Raw genomic sequence first — 13,991 nt, 5'->3', positions numbered from 1 at the left:
TTCTCGATTTATTTGACAGAAAAACTATCTACTTTCAAATTAGTGGACACATGGATTATCAAAAAATATAATAAATAGGTACTTATTAATTAGTTGAAAATATTATTAAATAGTTATAATAGTTCATGATGAGAGAAAAAATCATCAATAAAAAAATGTATATATATATATATATATTACTATTTTTTTTCTCTTTTCTTTTTAAAAAAATAATTATAGAAGTTGTGATATTGTTTTATACTAAAGTGAATCATAATTATGGCTTAAAGGTCATGACATGTTAGCAAAAAGACCTATCCATTTCAAATTAACATAATAATTTCAAAACAGAATCTATACTCCAAAACATACTTCTAATTTAAATTGAACAATAAATACCTTATAATATAACAACTTTTCCTTAAAAGTTGTATTAAGAACAGTAGAACACCAAAACAAAAACTTCAATAACAAAATTGCAAAATTACCTGTGAAAATAAGTTAAATCAGTGAAAATTCAGGTATTGCAATTGCCCTTACACAGTATTTAAAACACGTTTTAGTTCAGGCCAACTCGAAAAGAGTTACAGAAGTGGAAAACCGGATAATGGCCGGTGAGTAGAACAAATGTGTTTGCTGCCAAGAACAAGAAGCTTGCTAGAGCCATGTAAGACCTTTTTTCCATTCAATTTTCGTGCTGGTCCATGGAAGAATCAGAGGCAACAGACAGAGGGACCAAACCAATACTGTGCTGTTATAACCTGAGAGGTATAGCGTCGAAGCATGCATAATCACAAACTGTAGAGAAATTGGTTCTTCTTCTTTCTATTGAAGAAGTATTACCAATTTCTACATACCGGCGGCTGAAAAAGGGATCTTTCCCCGAGATGGATAGAGGAGGGAATTGGGGACGAACAAGAACGCGACTTTCCGGCGGCGACCATGGCGGCTGCGTCGGAAAAGACGATTACTGGAGAGAACCAGACGATCTCTGTCTATAGGTAATAAGGTTTAATGATGGGCCTGTTATGTCGAGCCCATTACATTGGGCCTATTAATTGGACCGTTTCCCATTTTAAAAGACAATTAATACACACATAATTGGGTTGAAATATATATATTTTTATTATGTTTATCAGAAGAATTTCTACCCAAACCATGAGAACATTGCTCTTTTATTTTATATGCACTACTTTGGTTTAGTTTTGTCCCAAAATTATGAGCCATTCATTCTTTTCTTTTGGTGCGACTGTCTGTCTAAAGCCTTTCCCAAGTTGTCACTCGACTGCGTTGGTGCTCGAGCTTATTAAATGGAGCTCGAATGGCCGAGATTGCATTGGCCAGTTTAGTGCAAAGAGCTCTAACAGTGCCAACACTGTTAGGCTCCCACAACAAAGCAAAGGGCTTCACTGTCACTGATCAGTTACACCCTACAATTACTAGCCCTTGTTATTTAATTTAATCAATCAATCAACATCATATCCACCTTTTAATTCTCCCTAAATTTCTTTATTCACGCAATGGGTGTGGATGAACTACAGCCATTAAACACCTCATTAAAAATGCATTATACAGCGCGTAGCTCATGCTCATGCATGGAAGATCAAGGACAGCATCACTGTCTCTGCATAGCTCCACTGCACCAAGACAAAGAAGAGATTGAACAGAGCAGAACAATTTTCTTGATTCCCCTTTGGTAATTAGTGGACAGTTGATGATCATCTGAATAATTCTCGCAAATGAGCAGCTAGTGGACATGCAGTTCGTGCCTCCTCACCATGTCCATCTATAGTGCAAGACCTAGCTAGCTAGAGACCTAGTGAGTGAGTGGGAATCTTATCTTTATCAAAGTTTCGAGTTACTGCATGGAGTCGATGTCAAGGTATTTCAGACAAGTCGGGGGAACAAGGATATCAGGCAGGAATATATATACATATATATGTTAGGAGAGGAGAATCTAAAGTGACAGCATATCTATGGCGATGAGATTTTGTCTGTCTAATTATATTGTTTAGCAGTATGATGGTTGAGTTTTCAGTGGTGTATATAAATGGTTCTTAATGATCACTAAGCCACCTTCAACAAAATATATATAAAACTAGTGAACTATATATGCGAAATTATATTCTCAAATGTTTCTTTATCTTCTCGTTCCTCCTTTGTCGGAGAAACATTCAGTAGAATTAAAAGATTTAAAGGGTTGTTATTATAAGCTTCATCATGGTTACTAGATCTTCTTAGCAAAGGGGTATATATCCTTTGATGCAAGTTGAGTGAATGCTAAATTGCATTTGAAGACACTAAACATCGTTCGACTTCATATATATATATATATCAGGTGTTTGTAGATTGTGTTCGACTTCATATGGATCATGTTGCCTCACCATGGCGACATGGTTAGGCTAGTCAAATTCACACTCCCAACTCTCCACGTGCTTATTTTAATAATATTTTTGGGAGAAAAAAAATATCCCTGAATCGTGTTTGTAACGGCACAGGGGATTTTCTGGGTCAAAAAGACTTCCACGCCTTCGATGATGGGGAACACGTAGCGGGCCCACCACCATTCACGTAGGCGTACCCGGTTGCGTCCATCCCCGCCTCGACGCATCACATCACCGTCACGTCAAATCCGACGGCCAATATTTATTTAATTTAATCGATCCCCACTGTTTTCTATGCCCATCGACCCACCAAATCCGTCCATCTCAGCCTTTGTTTTTTTATCACATTTATGGAGATAATTTTATTATTAAAAAATAATATTATAATAATAATTTTAAAAAAGTTGACGAGACTGTTTGTCAGAATATAATACTGAAAATTAAAATATATTTGTCTTGTTTTCATTAATTTATTTTGAGATCTGTCTTCCTTTGATTTGATTTGATGTAATTTAACCCAGCAGGCTACCACATAAGGAAACGAATCATGGGTCATTTCAGCACCTCAATGCGTGGGCCTCTGACGAAAACTGTGCCACTTTTAGTATATTATTTTCCTTTTATTTATTTATTTATTTATTTATTTATGCCTGTGCATGTTCTTCCGCTTGACCAAGTTTTATATCCCATCACTATTCACTGGTGCGTATTTAAAAGAATTAATTACCCACTATAATAAATACTGTTAATTAAGATTAATTTCTCATTTAAGTCGACAACAATTATATCTTTGAGTTCATTAAACTATTAATCGTACTACAAATGTACGTAAGAATTAATACTGACAGCTAAATAATTTCTAAAGAAAATACAATTAAAAGTAAAAAAATAACATTTTGCTCTTTTTAGTCTTACTTCATAGATAATCGGGTAGAATATATTTGCATTAACCCAATAAATATTATTTCAATTCACTATAATATCAAATAAACTATTTCAAGAAGATGGGAGAGGAAATTTTTGTTTCTTGAAAAAAGTTGTGACTTAATATTTAATAAATACAGGATTAGATTATTTTATTACGTTAAGAATAATGATTGGCGAAGAGATTGATCATTCATTCCTAAGACGATGTCATTGTTGGAGTAGCAGTGTGTCAGATTCCCCAGTCCACTGTTGAAGAACAGGAAGAAATAATATATATCAAAATTTTAGCTCATTGTATTGAATGCCATGGTGCATGGCATTAGTTTAAGGCCTTCCCTGCCATTACTGCTACCACATTGACTGCAAACAGATTTAGGACGTTTCTATATATATGTGTTCATTAATCAAACTACAAGTTTTCATGATCAAGCGAGGCAAATGATATAAACTGACAAGGATCTCACTCTGTGCATTTCTCAACGTTAAGCACAGGGTCGAGATAAATGCTCGCAAAAAGAATATATATATATATATATATATCCACAGTATTCTTGTGTTCTTCGAAAGAGTTCTTGGTGTTCTCTGGCAGCTAACAGCAGTCCCATCACATCAAACTGATAGAGGTGCTCACCACAGACGAAACATCTCCATCTTTAAATTTGCACGTACTTTTCTTTCCCTTTTCTCAATCTTAAGGGAACAGTGTTTCCAAGTACTACAAACATGAATTTTCAGAAACAAACCGAGCATTTTTATAAAAAAAAAAGAAAAAATCTGATAAATTTTCAGATCTTTATCTGCTTAAACAGCGTTCAAAGTCACTGTTATTGACTTCAGTATTAATTAATATGGTGTTAAAATAGTTTTAGCTGAGAGATACGCTTCTGAAATCAAGCCTGTGAAGTGAAAGGCAAATAAGTGCTAGGAATCAGTGGTAGAAATTTGACAATGTTATTGTGCATGGTTTTAATTAAATAATTAAAACAGTGTTGGAGAATGAAACTTTAGGTCGTGCTACTTTAGACATCCACGAAATTACAACAGTTTTTCAAAGTAGACGAACTGTACTTCAAAGCTTGTTTTGGCAAAGTTCAATAAAACTATGATCCAATTTTATACTTATGCACACTGTTCTATATTTGATCAGAGAAACTCATCAAAATAAATAAATGAATGAATGCGAGAGAATAACTATTGCATGAATGAACCAGTTGTAATAGCAAGGAAAATATGAATTTTTTTAGTGCCATAAAATAATAAAACTAATTTCAATCAAAAGGGCATTTGAATAGTATGAAGTGTCAAAATAAAGATGCATATCATGCATAAGTATTAGCAACTCCATTGATGCATTGACATACTCTTTGCATGACCAAATTAATGTTTATTTGAGAAGAAAAGAAATGTTAGGAAGGAGAGTCGACAAAGTTGCATGTTAATTGATAATTAACTTAAAGAATAATTGTCTGTTAAACTTACTATTATTCGTTGGAAATGAGATTACAAACAAAATGAAACAACAGCATGAGACAGCAGAGAAATGATATATATATATATAATGCAATAGATGTATATGGCTAATTAATTAATTGGGAAAACTATATATAAACAATTGATGAGTTTAAGATAGCTAAACATCTAAGCAAGTACCTAGATAGATAGATAGAGAGAGAGATCAAGAGGCAACAAAGAAAAGAGAGAATTGCAAAAATACCTCTACCTCAACATTAACAACATTGATTCATGCATTATGAAGTTTGTAGACACATATCATGAGCATATATACATATATCACAATGATTCAAGATGAAAGAAAGTGATTAAAATCTCATAGTTTGATCAAAGAAGGCATTTCTATGAACAAATCGAAGAGACAGTGAGCATGCATGCACCATCCACATCAAGCAAAAGCAATGAAACCAAAACGAAAAGAGTAAACAGGAAAAGAAGAAAAGAATCAGCAATTCTCGATGCAGCAGTTGAGTCAAACCCTAATTATCATGATCACGCAAAAATTAAGATATTGTACAAACCAGAATTAGTGTCTGTTAAATTTAAAACTAAGTAGAGAAGAAATCCACCATTACGCAGTTGTTCACAGTAGCTAATTAACAAGCAGAATTAGAAAACTGCTGATTCATAATATACATAGAACTGACCTCGATGCATAACTTGATCATTAAGTAGGAGTAGTTTATTATTGGCTAATCAGTTGAGGACTGAGAGAGGTAAGACCACTGTCGATGCAGAGCTTTCGCCGCCGGCGGGGTCTACGGCGGGCATCAGCAGGTGCCCGTGAACGTGATGGTACTGGAAGCCCCCGCCATTCAGCAAGCTAAGTTCGGGCGGTGCGGTCAGTTGCTGCGGCGGGGGAGGCCTAATTTCATATCCCAGCAAGGCGGGCAGTGGCGGAGGAGCGACCGGCTGCTGCTCGTGGTGGTGGAGGGGAGGAGGGGGCGGAGGCGGAGGGCGCTTCCGCTTCTTCTTCTCGTAGGCGATCCCCCTGGCCTTGGCCTGGCTGTCCCTGACGTCCCTGAGGTAGAGCCGCACGGCTCGGGCGGCGAAGGGGTTGGCCTCCGGCGCGCCTCCGTTCTCCTCGAAGGCGGCGCGGAGGCGGCCGACGAGGGCGTCGAGGGAGCCCCAAGCCTGGCGGAGCGGGCAGGGGCAGGGCGCCGGCGGGTGGGGGTGGCCGAAGAAGGGACACCCTCCCGCGTGCACTTTGGTCTTCCCGAACTGGTCGAGGTAGCGCAGGAACTCCAGCACGTGGGCGCCGCTGCACCGCGACAGCTCCAGCGGCGGCCGGTGGTTGCGCAAGTACTGCCGGAACGTGTTCCAGTCGCGACGCTTCTGTGACTCGTACCGGCTCGGCCTCATCCTGCCCCCAGCTCCGCCGGAGTTGCCTGAGCTGTCCGAGTTCGCCGAAGACATCGAATCCATGCGATCTCTATCAAAGAAGCAGCAAAATCTGCAGCAAATCGAATCAGAACAAGTTTAATTTCTAGCTAGGGTTTGCTCTCTCTCTCTCTCTCTTTTCTCTTTAGATGGATCTCTGCGTTGTAATTGAAAGAAATCCAAAAGAGGAACAGAGAGAGTGCTCACCATGCAGCAGTGTCTCTGTCTGTGTCTTAGCCTGCAAAAATATAAGAGATCTAAATGGCCAAATGCTAGATCTTGTAGTGGACGATAAGGATATATAATATTTATGGAAAACTATACGTACCTTCACATATGTGTAAGCTCCATGATCAACAAATAAATTAGTACTGGAAACTTATTCTTAAAAAAATTAAGTAGAAGAAGAGATCAAATATAATTAAGAAATGGATGAGGATGGGAAGGAGCTAGAGTGTGTGGAAGTGGAAGTTAAACTGAAAGATATTGAGAGGAGAAAGAGGACGAAGAACAGGAAGAGGAGCAAGGGACAAGAGAGGTGGGTCCTCGAGCGTAGACATCCACCTCGTGGGAATGATGGGGTTCCTGACGAAGCACACTAAAGATCCTCTTCTCACAATTGATCTCTTCTTTTACATTTATCTCCTTAATTGTAATTAGCTCATAAATTTTACAATAAATCTAGCAACTTCCTTAGAATATAATCTTACAACATCAAATGTGAAAAGCCACTTAATTAACGATAACAATCAACCCAATTAATCTTCAATTCAATTCATTAACTCATTTTTGTTTAAAATAGACCATTTTTCATCCACTTATTCACATTTTCAACAAATTGTATATGTTTACTTTAAATCTTGCTACACTTTTAAGTATGGCTAGTTTAAATCTAATCCCTCTTATAAAAATGGCAAAAGGAATTTAAGCATGTTTGAACATGTAGTGAATCAAAATAATATCTTTATACTTTTCATTTTTTTCTTTACTCATTTACTACAAACCATTTAGTTAATTAAAATGTATATCGAGTACAATAATATTTATTTTTAAAAAATAGCGAACCCAATTCGTTCAAGGAAAGACGTATGGTTGGCTTATGTGCTTACTTCCATGTTTCTCAATCTTAACAAAAAAATATTGGTTCTTTTATTTGAATGATATATTTTTTCATGTAATTGCAAAAGGATGTATTAGAATTTCTAATATAATAGAGAAAATAGTCCCTATTAATTTTTATAAACGATTTATAATCTCTACAATGTAAATTATATAACATAAAAATATTTAACAAAAATTAAAAAAAAAGATAGTAACTTCTATTGAATGGAATAATATATAAAAAAATAGATTTGTTTTTAATATTCTAAAAACTTAACTCACTCAAATGGAAAAGCAACAAATCACTACTCTTCCTTAATTACCATTTTATTATTTTTTCATTACAAATATAAACTGAAACAGAAATTATATATTTTTTAAAACTGATATTTTTTGAGAGAAAAAAAAGGACATATATAAAATAGTGAAGGAGAAGAAGATGACAAGACCAATCGCTTTCTGGCAAAGTGCATGGGCTCAGTAGTGCCCAGTGCCCTCTTTCTTCCCAAGCCATCTTTGAATCCTTCTTCCACAGAATCCTATTCACTTCACTACTAGTAGTAGTTGCAGCAACTCCAGTCTCATAATTCCGCATTAATTATATATTCGAGTTATATATATATATATATATTTCTCTGTCAGTGTGACTATACAACTCAGAGGGAAAAAAATGAAACTTAATTTACAGAGGAAACAATTAATTATGATGTAGGAAAAGGGGCAACAAAATGCATACTTGCAGTAATCTTACAGCCTCCATTAGTAATTAAGCTTTTGCATGGCCACTTGTGCCTCCAAACATATGATCAGGCATGTATTAGACCAGCATCCACTCGCCATTAATGTCTCAAAATTTATTGGACGACAAAACAATATAATCCTCCTACTCCTACACCAACACCAACACCAACACCAACACCACACTGCATTCGGACAAAATTTGGAGTGAAAGGGAGAGAGCGTGGCAACAAATGGTGGTGGGATAGAAAAGTTTCATGGCCACTTAAATGAATGGGCCACTAGAAACAACTACTAGTCCTCATTCAAGGCGGGTTTCAGGTTTTTGACCACTTCCAGACAATTAGGCAAAGTTTCTGCTCTGTTCAAATCCATGGACATGGCCCAGCGATTGATGTCAATTGTCTTCGTTCTATCAAGTGTGGGCCAAAAAGATTTGACTACTAGGAAAAATAAAAAAGGATTAGATAATGAATTAATGGTTAGCTAGATTCCTCCTTTTTAGTTCAACCATTAATTCTACCTCTCTCTCTCTTTCTCTGTCTTTCTAGTTGCTCGACTAGTTTTATCTGCCTTCCTTTGAGTATGAGACGTAAGCACTGAGAAATTCAGTATCTTGCTTGCAAAAGTTGCAGAGCGACACAATTCCTTTCAGTTCATTGCCAAACTCCTAAAAGCTTGCAACTCGCATCCATCCACCTACCAATTGCCCTTTTGCAGAGTACTTATGCAGTAACACCAAGAACATTAGTGCATGTACGTGGACTCGTCAGCTGCTTGATCTGTAAAAAAAGGAAGGATTTTGATGCGTGTCCTGCTGCTTGTTGGCTTGTGATGTGAGCCAGAACCTACTCCAAAGAGGTGCTTATGGATAATGCTTCGCCGCCTCAGCTAGCAACGCTGTCCGATGACTGCTACCGCAAGGACGGAAGCTTTGCTTCACATACAGGCATCGACTGTGGAGGTTGCTCGTCAACTTCCTGATGCGACACTGAAAACGAGGCGTGAATTGAGTGGATAGATTTTGTATCTCAGGGGAGAAAAGAAGGATGGAGGTTAGGCCATCTCCTTTGGACGATCTGGAGTATAATTTTATCGTGATACACCAAAAAGGAAAACTAAAATGCATGAAGGGATCACTGGATTACGGACATTGATTTAATTTGGATTTATATTTGTATAGATTATGGCTCAGCAACTAGATTTCTTTCCATTTTAAGTAATTTGTACGTATATACTCGAGACCCCAACAAGGCCCACTCAAATTGAGAGTTGAAATCATCGCCGTCGAGTGTCCTCGCACGCAGCCAGAGCGGAAACACGGGCCTGCGAGAAAGCAGCGGATCTCCTCGCATTCCTCTTCTCCTTCTGCAACCGTTCTAATTCCTTTCCCAAGGTCCTCCCAGAGTCGGCTTAACCTCGACCCCTTGCTCGTTCCTCTTTCGATTTCTTTTATCGTCCGTCTTCGCCCCCTCCCCCTCTTCCGTTACCAGGTACGATTGTACGAATATTCGTTCTTATCGCTCTTCAATGGGGTAAGTTTTGGTTGTGCGGTGTCGGTCGGTGAATTTGGAACTTGGATTTAGGAGTTTCTTCTGTTTCGCTTTCTCTTTGGCATAAGCTTTGATTCATTTTTTTCTTCTTCGTCTGGGTTTCACCGGGGATACGTGCGTTTTTGTTAATTCGGCACAGCGGCTTCGATTCTCTAACGAATGCAGTACTCTTTCCAGTTTATCCCCGGATTCCTTTGAGATCATATGTTGGCGGCATCGAATCCTAAAGGTGCGTTTCTTTTGCCATCGTGATCTTAAAGGTGTTGTTTTTTTGCTGTTATTTTGGCGCATGTTCTCTAGATATGTCTTGTTCTCTACTTCTTTGGCTTTCCCTTCTGTTTATACGATTGCAAATCTTTTCTGCATAATTTTGTTTGGATTCCCTCGTTACTGGTTCTTGATCACAGTTCAATTTTTCTTCAAGTGGTCGTATGGTAGGTAGAATTTTTAACGATTCTCGGTTTTAGCATATAGAAATAACTTGGTTCCTTCTATCTGTCAGAATTAGAGAAAACAACGCGTTTGGAGTTCCTATGCCCATAAAACTCCTGAGCTTTCCTTATTTTAAGAAAAATCCTCTTTCTATAGCCTAAAGTACATTTGATAATTTATCATATTGGGAAATTTGAAGATAATGACCTCCAAGATCTTTCGGTGTCAATTTCTTGCTTGCAATGTTATTAAGGTGAGTTGGACAATGATTGATCTATGGCTTAGATAACAAGGGTTGTCACAACTCACATTTTTACTTTTTTCCCACACTATCTTTGCTGAATTATTAATTTTTCCAAAAGTTATCTACAATATCTAATTGCATCTGAATTGCAGCGATGGACTACTCAGATTTAAGGCACAAGCCTCGCATCTTCGAGAGAATTGCTATTGCTGGCTTTCTAATAGTCTTATGCACACTGATTGCCAAACAGTCCCTCGGCTCCAATGGAACTAATGTGGTGGGTTACTAAGCTTCAAGACAGGACTGCTTCATTACACATCTATAATTCATCTTAGACTATCTGGAGGCTGTAAAAACTTAATTAGTTAGGCTATGTCAATGCTTCACAAGATTTGATAACAAGTGGATAGTTGTGAGCTTCAAGCAGATGTCTTCCCTTGGCTGAGTTTTTAGTATCCACACTTTGTGTATTGCGAGCATTGTTTTTCTATCATCAATGCTGGATCAACAACATGTTGCCATTTTCACACATTTATTATGTGGGGAAGTCTTGATTTTTACTTACCTCTAAGAAGATATTGTCTATGGAAAGTTAGAAGTTCAATGGTACAATGTATGCATGCATGTAATGCCGTTCATACTTTTTTTTTAGCAAATTATGTTGGCATGTTTGAAATGTGATGTTCAGGTCCTTTGGATCTCCTGGTCATTTGATATTTGGTAGATTACTTGCATTTCTGAAATCTTCTGTGTTGGTGTCATGACGTACTATGAAAAGGTTAAACATGCCACCTAACATTTTTCTTGATAGATCAATAGATCACACTTCATATTTTACCTTTAGCAAGTGAACATGTTATATTGCTTGTTTATTCATCACTAAAATCTCTGACAAGCTCACTTTGTGATGTTTTGGCTCAAAAGGTCAGAAATTTCTTGTGATTTCTCTTTCTGAATTTAACCTTTTGGAATTATTGGCATAAAAATTCATACTGATCTCCTGGATCACTTTATACTTTAAGGTTGCAATATTTTGTTTGTATTCTGCTCGTGTATGGAAGTTCTGTATTCCTTTAGCCAACTCCTGACACCATTCATTTAAAATTGAAGTTTACATGCACATCAGTAAAGACTGAAGGTGTTCTTTCAGCTTCGTTGTCTCATACAAAACTTTTTTGAAATCTCTTTTATCATCATACAGTTCTCTCGTCATGAACTTGGTGTAACTCATGTATTAGTAACGGGAGGTGCTGGCTACATTGGCTCGCACGCTGCACTCAGACTCTTGAAGGACTCATACCGAGTAACAATAGTGGTGAGTCGATTCAATTACAGATATACGAATAGAACAATTTTTAGATAATGCTGTTCAACTGCAGGAGAGTAACAAGAGTTTCTCTCATGTTTTTTGTAGGACAACCTTTCAAGGGGAAATATTGGAGCCATTAAAGTTCTCCAGTCACTCTTTCCTCAGCCTGGGAGGCTTCAATTTATTTTTGCAGATCTAGGCGATGCAAAAACTGTATCCTAATTGCCGAGTGTTATCGATTGAGTTACAATGTTATCTGGAATTTCTGCATAAACTAACCTTTATGTTCATCTTTGACTCTGAAAAAGGTTGACAAGATATTTTCTGAAAATGCATTTGATGCTGTTATGCACTTTGCAGCAGTTGCATATGTGGGAGAGAGTACACTAGAGCCTCTTAGGTAACTGACTGAGTTTCCTCTTCTTTTCTTTTCTTTTTTAAAGCATTGTAATATGAGTGAAGAACTATATCAAATTTCTGTAAGTTCAATGTTTTTACCTTTCTTGAAAAAGGTTAACTCAGGTTAGGGAATGTATAACTTTTGATTTCCTTTTTGTAACAGATACTATCATAACATAACAGCAAACACTTTGGTAGTCCTTGAGGCCATGGCGAGGCATGGGGTTAAAACTCTCATCTACTCAAGTACATGTGCTACCTATGGAGAACCAGAAAAAATGCCTATTACAGAAGAAACTCCTCAGGTTAGAATAGAGCAATATATTAGTAGTTGATCATTAGCCATGCCGGTTAACCCAACAAATTGTGACCGATGTTCTTTTATCATTACCATTACGACAAACAAATTTTCAAAGTTCAAACAAAGCTGCCTTGCCTTGTTTCATGGCCTTAACTTTCTTTCATTTTTTAGTTTGTCCAGCAGTTGGGTTTTATATTGCAATATCTATTGCCCAATCTTAGCTAAAGCCCTCTTAGCCTGTATTACTTATATGACCATATCTATTCCTCTTATACTCTGCTCTAGATTGAATTTTATTTACAGTTGATCTACTCCAGTGACCTTTGGTAATACGAGAGTACCAATCTCATACGATTCGACCAAAATTTCTAACCAGTTGTGTCTTTATTGTAACTATATATTGGTAGAAAGAAACATGTCATGAAATTTGAGAATCTGGTTATTGATACTGATATACAAATGCAGTTTCCCATCAACCCATATGGGAAAGCCAAGAAAATGGCAGAGGACATCATTTTGGATTTCTCAAAGAACTCGAATATGGCTGTTATGATTCTAAGGTCTGTTTCTGATAGTAGCAATTAAATTATTAAACCTCACTGAAGGACATTGATAGTCAGTCTTTCTGCTCCAGATATTTTAATGTCATTGGGTCAGACCCTGAAGGAAGATTAGGCGAAGCTCCAAGACCTGAACTACGGGAGCATGGAAGGATTTCTGGTGCATGCTTTGATGCAGCATTAAGTATCATACCAGGTCTGAAGGTACACAATGCAGCTATTCCATGCTGACCGATCTTCAAATATCTGCGAAATAGAACATAAAAATGTTCTTTTTATAGGTTAAGGGAACAGACTACCCAACCAGAGATGGAACTTGCATAAGAGATTACATCGATGTCACTGATCTCGTGGATGCCCATGTCAAAGCCCTTGAGAAAGCGAGGCCTAAAAGAGTTGGAATATACAATGTTGGGACTGGCAAAGGTATTGTCCTCTTCGAGATTCTTCACATATTTGATCATCCAGTGAACCAGTCATGTTGTCACCAAATAAATCGGTGCCAATGCAGGAAGATCGGTGAAAGAGTTTGTAGAGGCATGCAAAAGAGCCACAGGGGCAGACATCAAAGTTGAGTATCTCAGTCGCAGACCGGGGGACTATGCTGAAGTTTACAGTGACCCTTCGAAGATCAACCGCCAACTGAATTGGACAGCACAGCGCACCAATCTGCTGGAGAGCCTTTCCATTGCTTGGAGATGGCAGAAATCACATCGCAATGGATACAGTTCACCCTGAGAAATTTTGGTTGGTTCAAATCTTTTAAGTCATCCACAGATATGAGAATGGGAATCCCATAACCAATGCTGCTTTATCTGGTAGATTAGAGTTCAGAAAACATTTTCTGAGATGAACTGATGAAGATCTTGACTGTGAGACCATCCATTGTTTTATTCTCTACTTTTGCAGGAGTGGTGAAGAAATGTTGCACTTTGTGTTTATTCAATGTATTGTATTTGTACAATATGCCAGACGTGACTTTAGATTGCTTTTCGTATTTATTCTAATAAAATGTACGTACTTTTGTTTTTTATTGACAAAATTTTATTATTTTATTAATTATTTTATATTTATATACATTGGAAAAAACGCTGGCAATGAGCTAATTTATATAATTGTATCAGATTATTGTTGGCGGTCCAGACCAAGTTCATTCTCCCCGGTTCGGTCGA

General features: G+C 37.4%; 2 protein-coding genes across 2 annotated transcripts; one reads left to right on the top strand and one right to left on the bottom strand.

Moving 5' to 3' along the window:
- Positions 1 to 5,285: 5,285 nt before the first annotated feature.
- LOC141838042 (protein G1-like1) lies at positions 5,286 to 6,736 on the bottom strand. Its single transcript, XM_074725429.1, has 3 exons — positions 6,511 to 6,736; positions 6,390 to 6,420; positions 5,286 to 6,255 (listed from the first exon to the last, which is right to left on the bottom strand). The coding sequence occupies exon 3, from the start codon at positions 6,225 to 6,227 to the stop codon at positions 5,499 to 5,501; it is 729 nt and encodes a 242-aa protein (XP_074581530.1). The 5' UTR covers positions 6,228 to 6,255; positions 6,390 to 6,420; positions 6,511 to 6,736; the 3' UTR covers positions 5,286 to 5,498.
- A 2,606-nt stretch (positions 6,737 to 9,342) lies between these two features.
- LOC141838041 (putative UDP-arabinose 4-epimerase 2) lies at positions 9,343 to 13,799 on the top strand. Its single transcript, XM_074725427.1, has 11 exons — positions 9,343 to 9,514; positions 9,714 to 9,803; positions 10,403 to 10,527; positions 11,452 to 11,565; positions 11,665 to 11,772; positions 11,868 to 11,959; positions 12,122 to 12,263; positions 12,725 to 12,819; positions 12,894 to 13,023; positions 13,101 to 13,245; positions 13,331 to 13,799. Exons 2-11 carry the CDS (start codon positions 9,779 to 9,781, stop codon positions 13,555 to 13,557), a joined length of 1,203 nt encoding a protein of 400 aa, XP_074581528.1. The 5' UTR covers positions 9,343 to 9,514; positions 9,714 to 9,778; the 3' UTR covers positions 13,558 to 13,799.
- Positions 13,800 to 13,991: the final 192 nt, after the last annotated feature.

The sequence above is a fragment of the Curcuma longa genome, chromosome 11, assembly GCF_044706935.1.
Source record: "Curcuma longa cultivar G26 ecotype Majalengka, Jawa Barat chromosome 11, ITB_CL_G26_1.1, whole genome shotgun sequence".
In the NCBI taxonomy this organism is placed as follows: Eukaryota; Viridiplantae; Streptophyta; class Magnoliopsida; order Zingiberales; family Zingiberaceae; genus Curcuma; species Curcuma longa.
This window is presented reverse-complemented; position numbering and strand designations above follow the sequence as displayed.

Coding starts and splice junctions, on each gene's coding strand:
- LOC141838042 (XM_074725429.1), bottom strand. CDS start 6,227: ATGGATTCGATGTCTTCGGCGAACTCGGACAGCTCAGGCAACTCCGGC.
- LOC141838041 (XM_074725427.1), top strand. CDS start 9,779: ATGTTGGCGGCATCGAATCCTAAAG. Junction 10,528..11,451: donor GCTCCAATGGAACTAATGTG/GTGGGTTACTAA, acceptor ATCATCATACAG/TTCTCTCGTCATGAACTTGG. Junction 12,820..12,893: donor ATGGCTGTTATGATTCTAAG/GTCTGTTTCTGA, acceptor TTTCTGCTCCAG/ATATTTTAATGTCATTGGGT.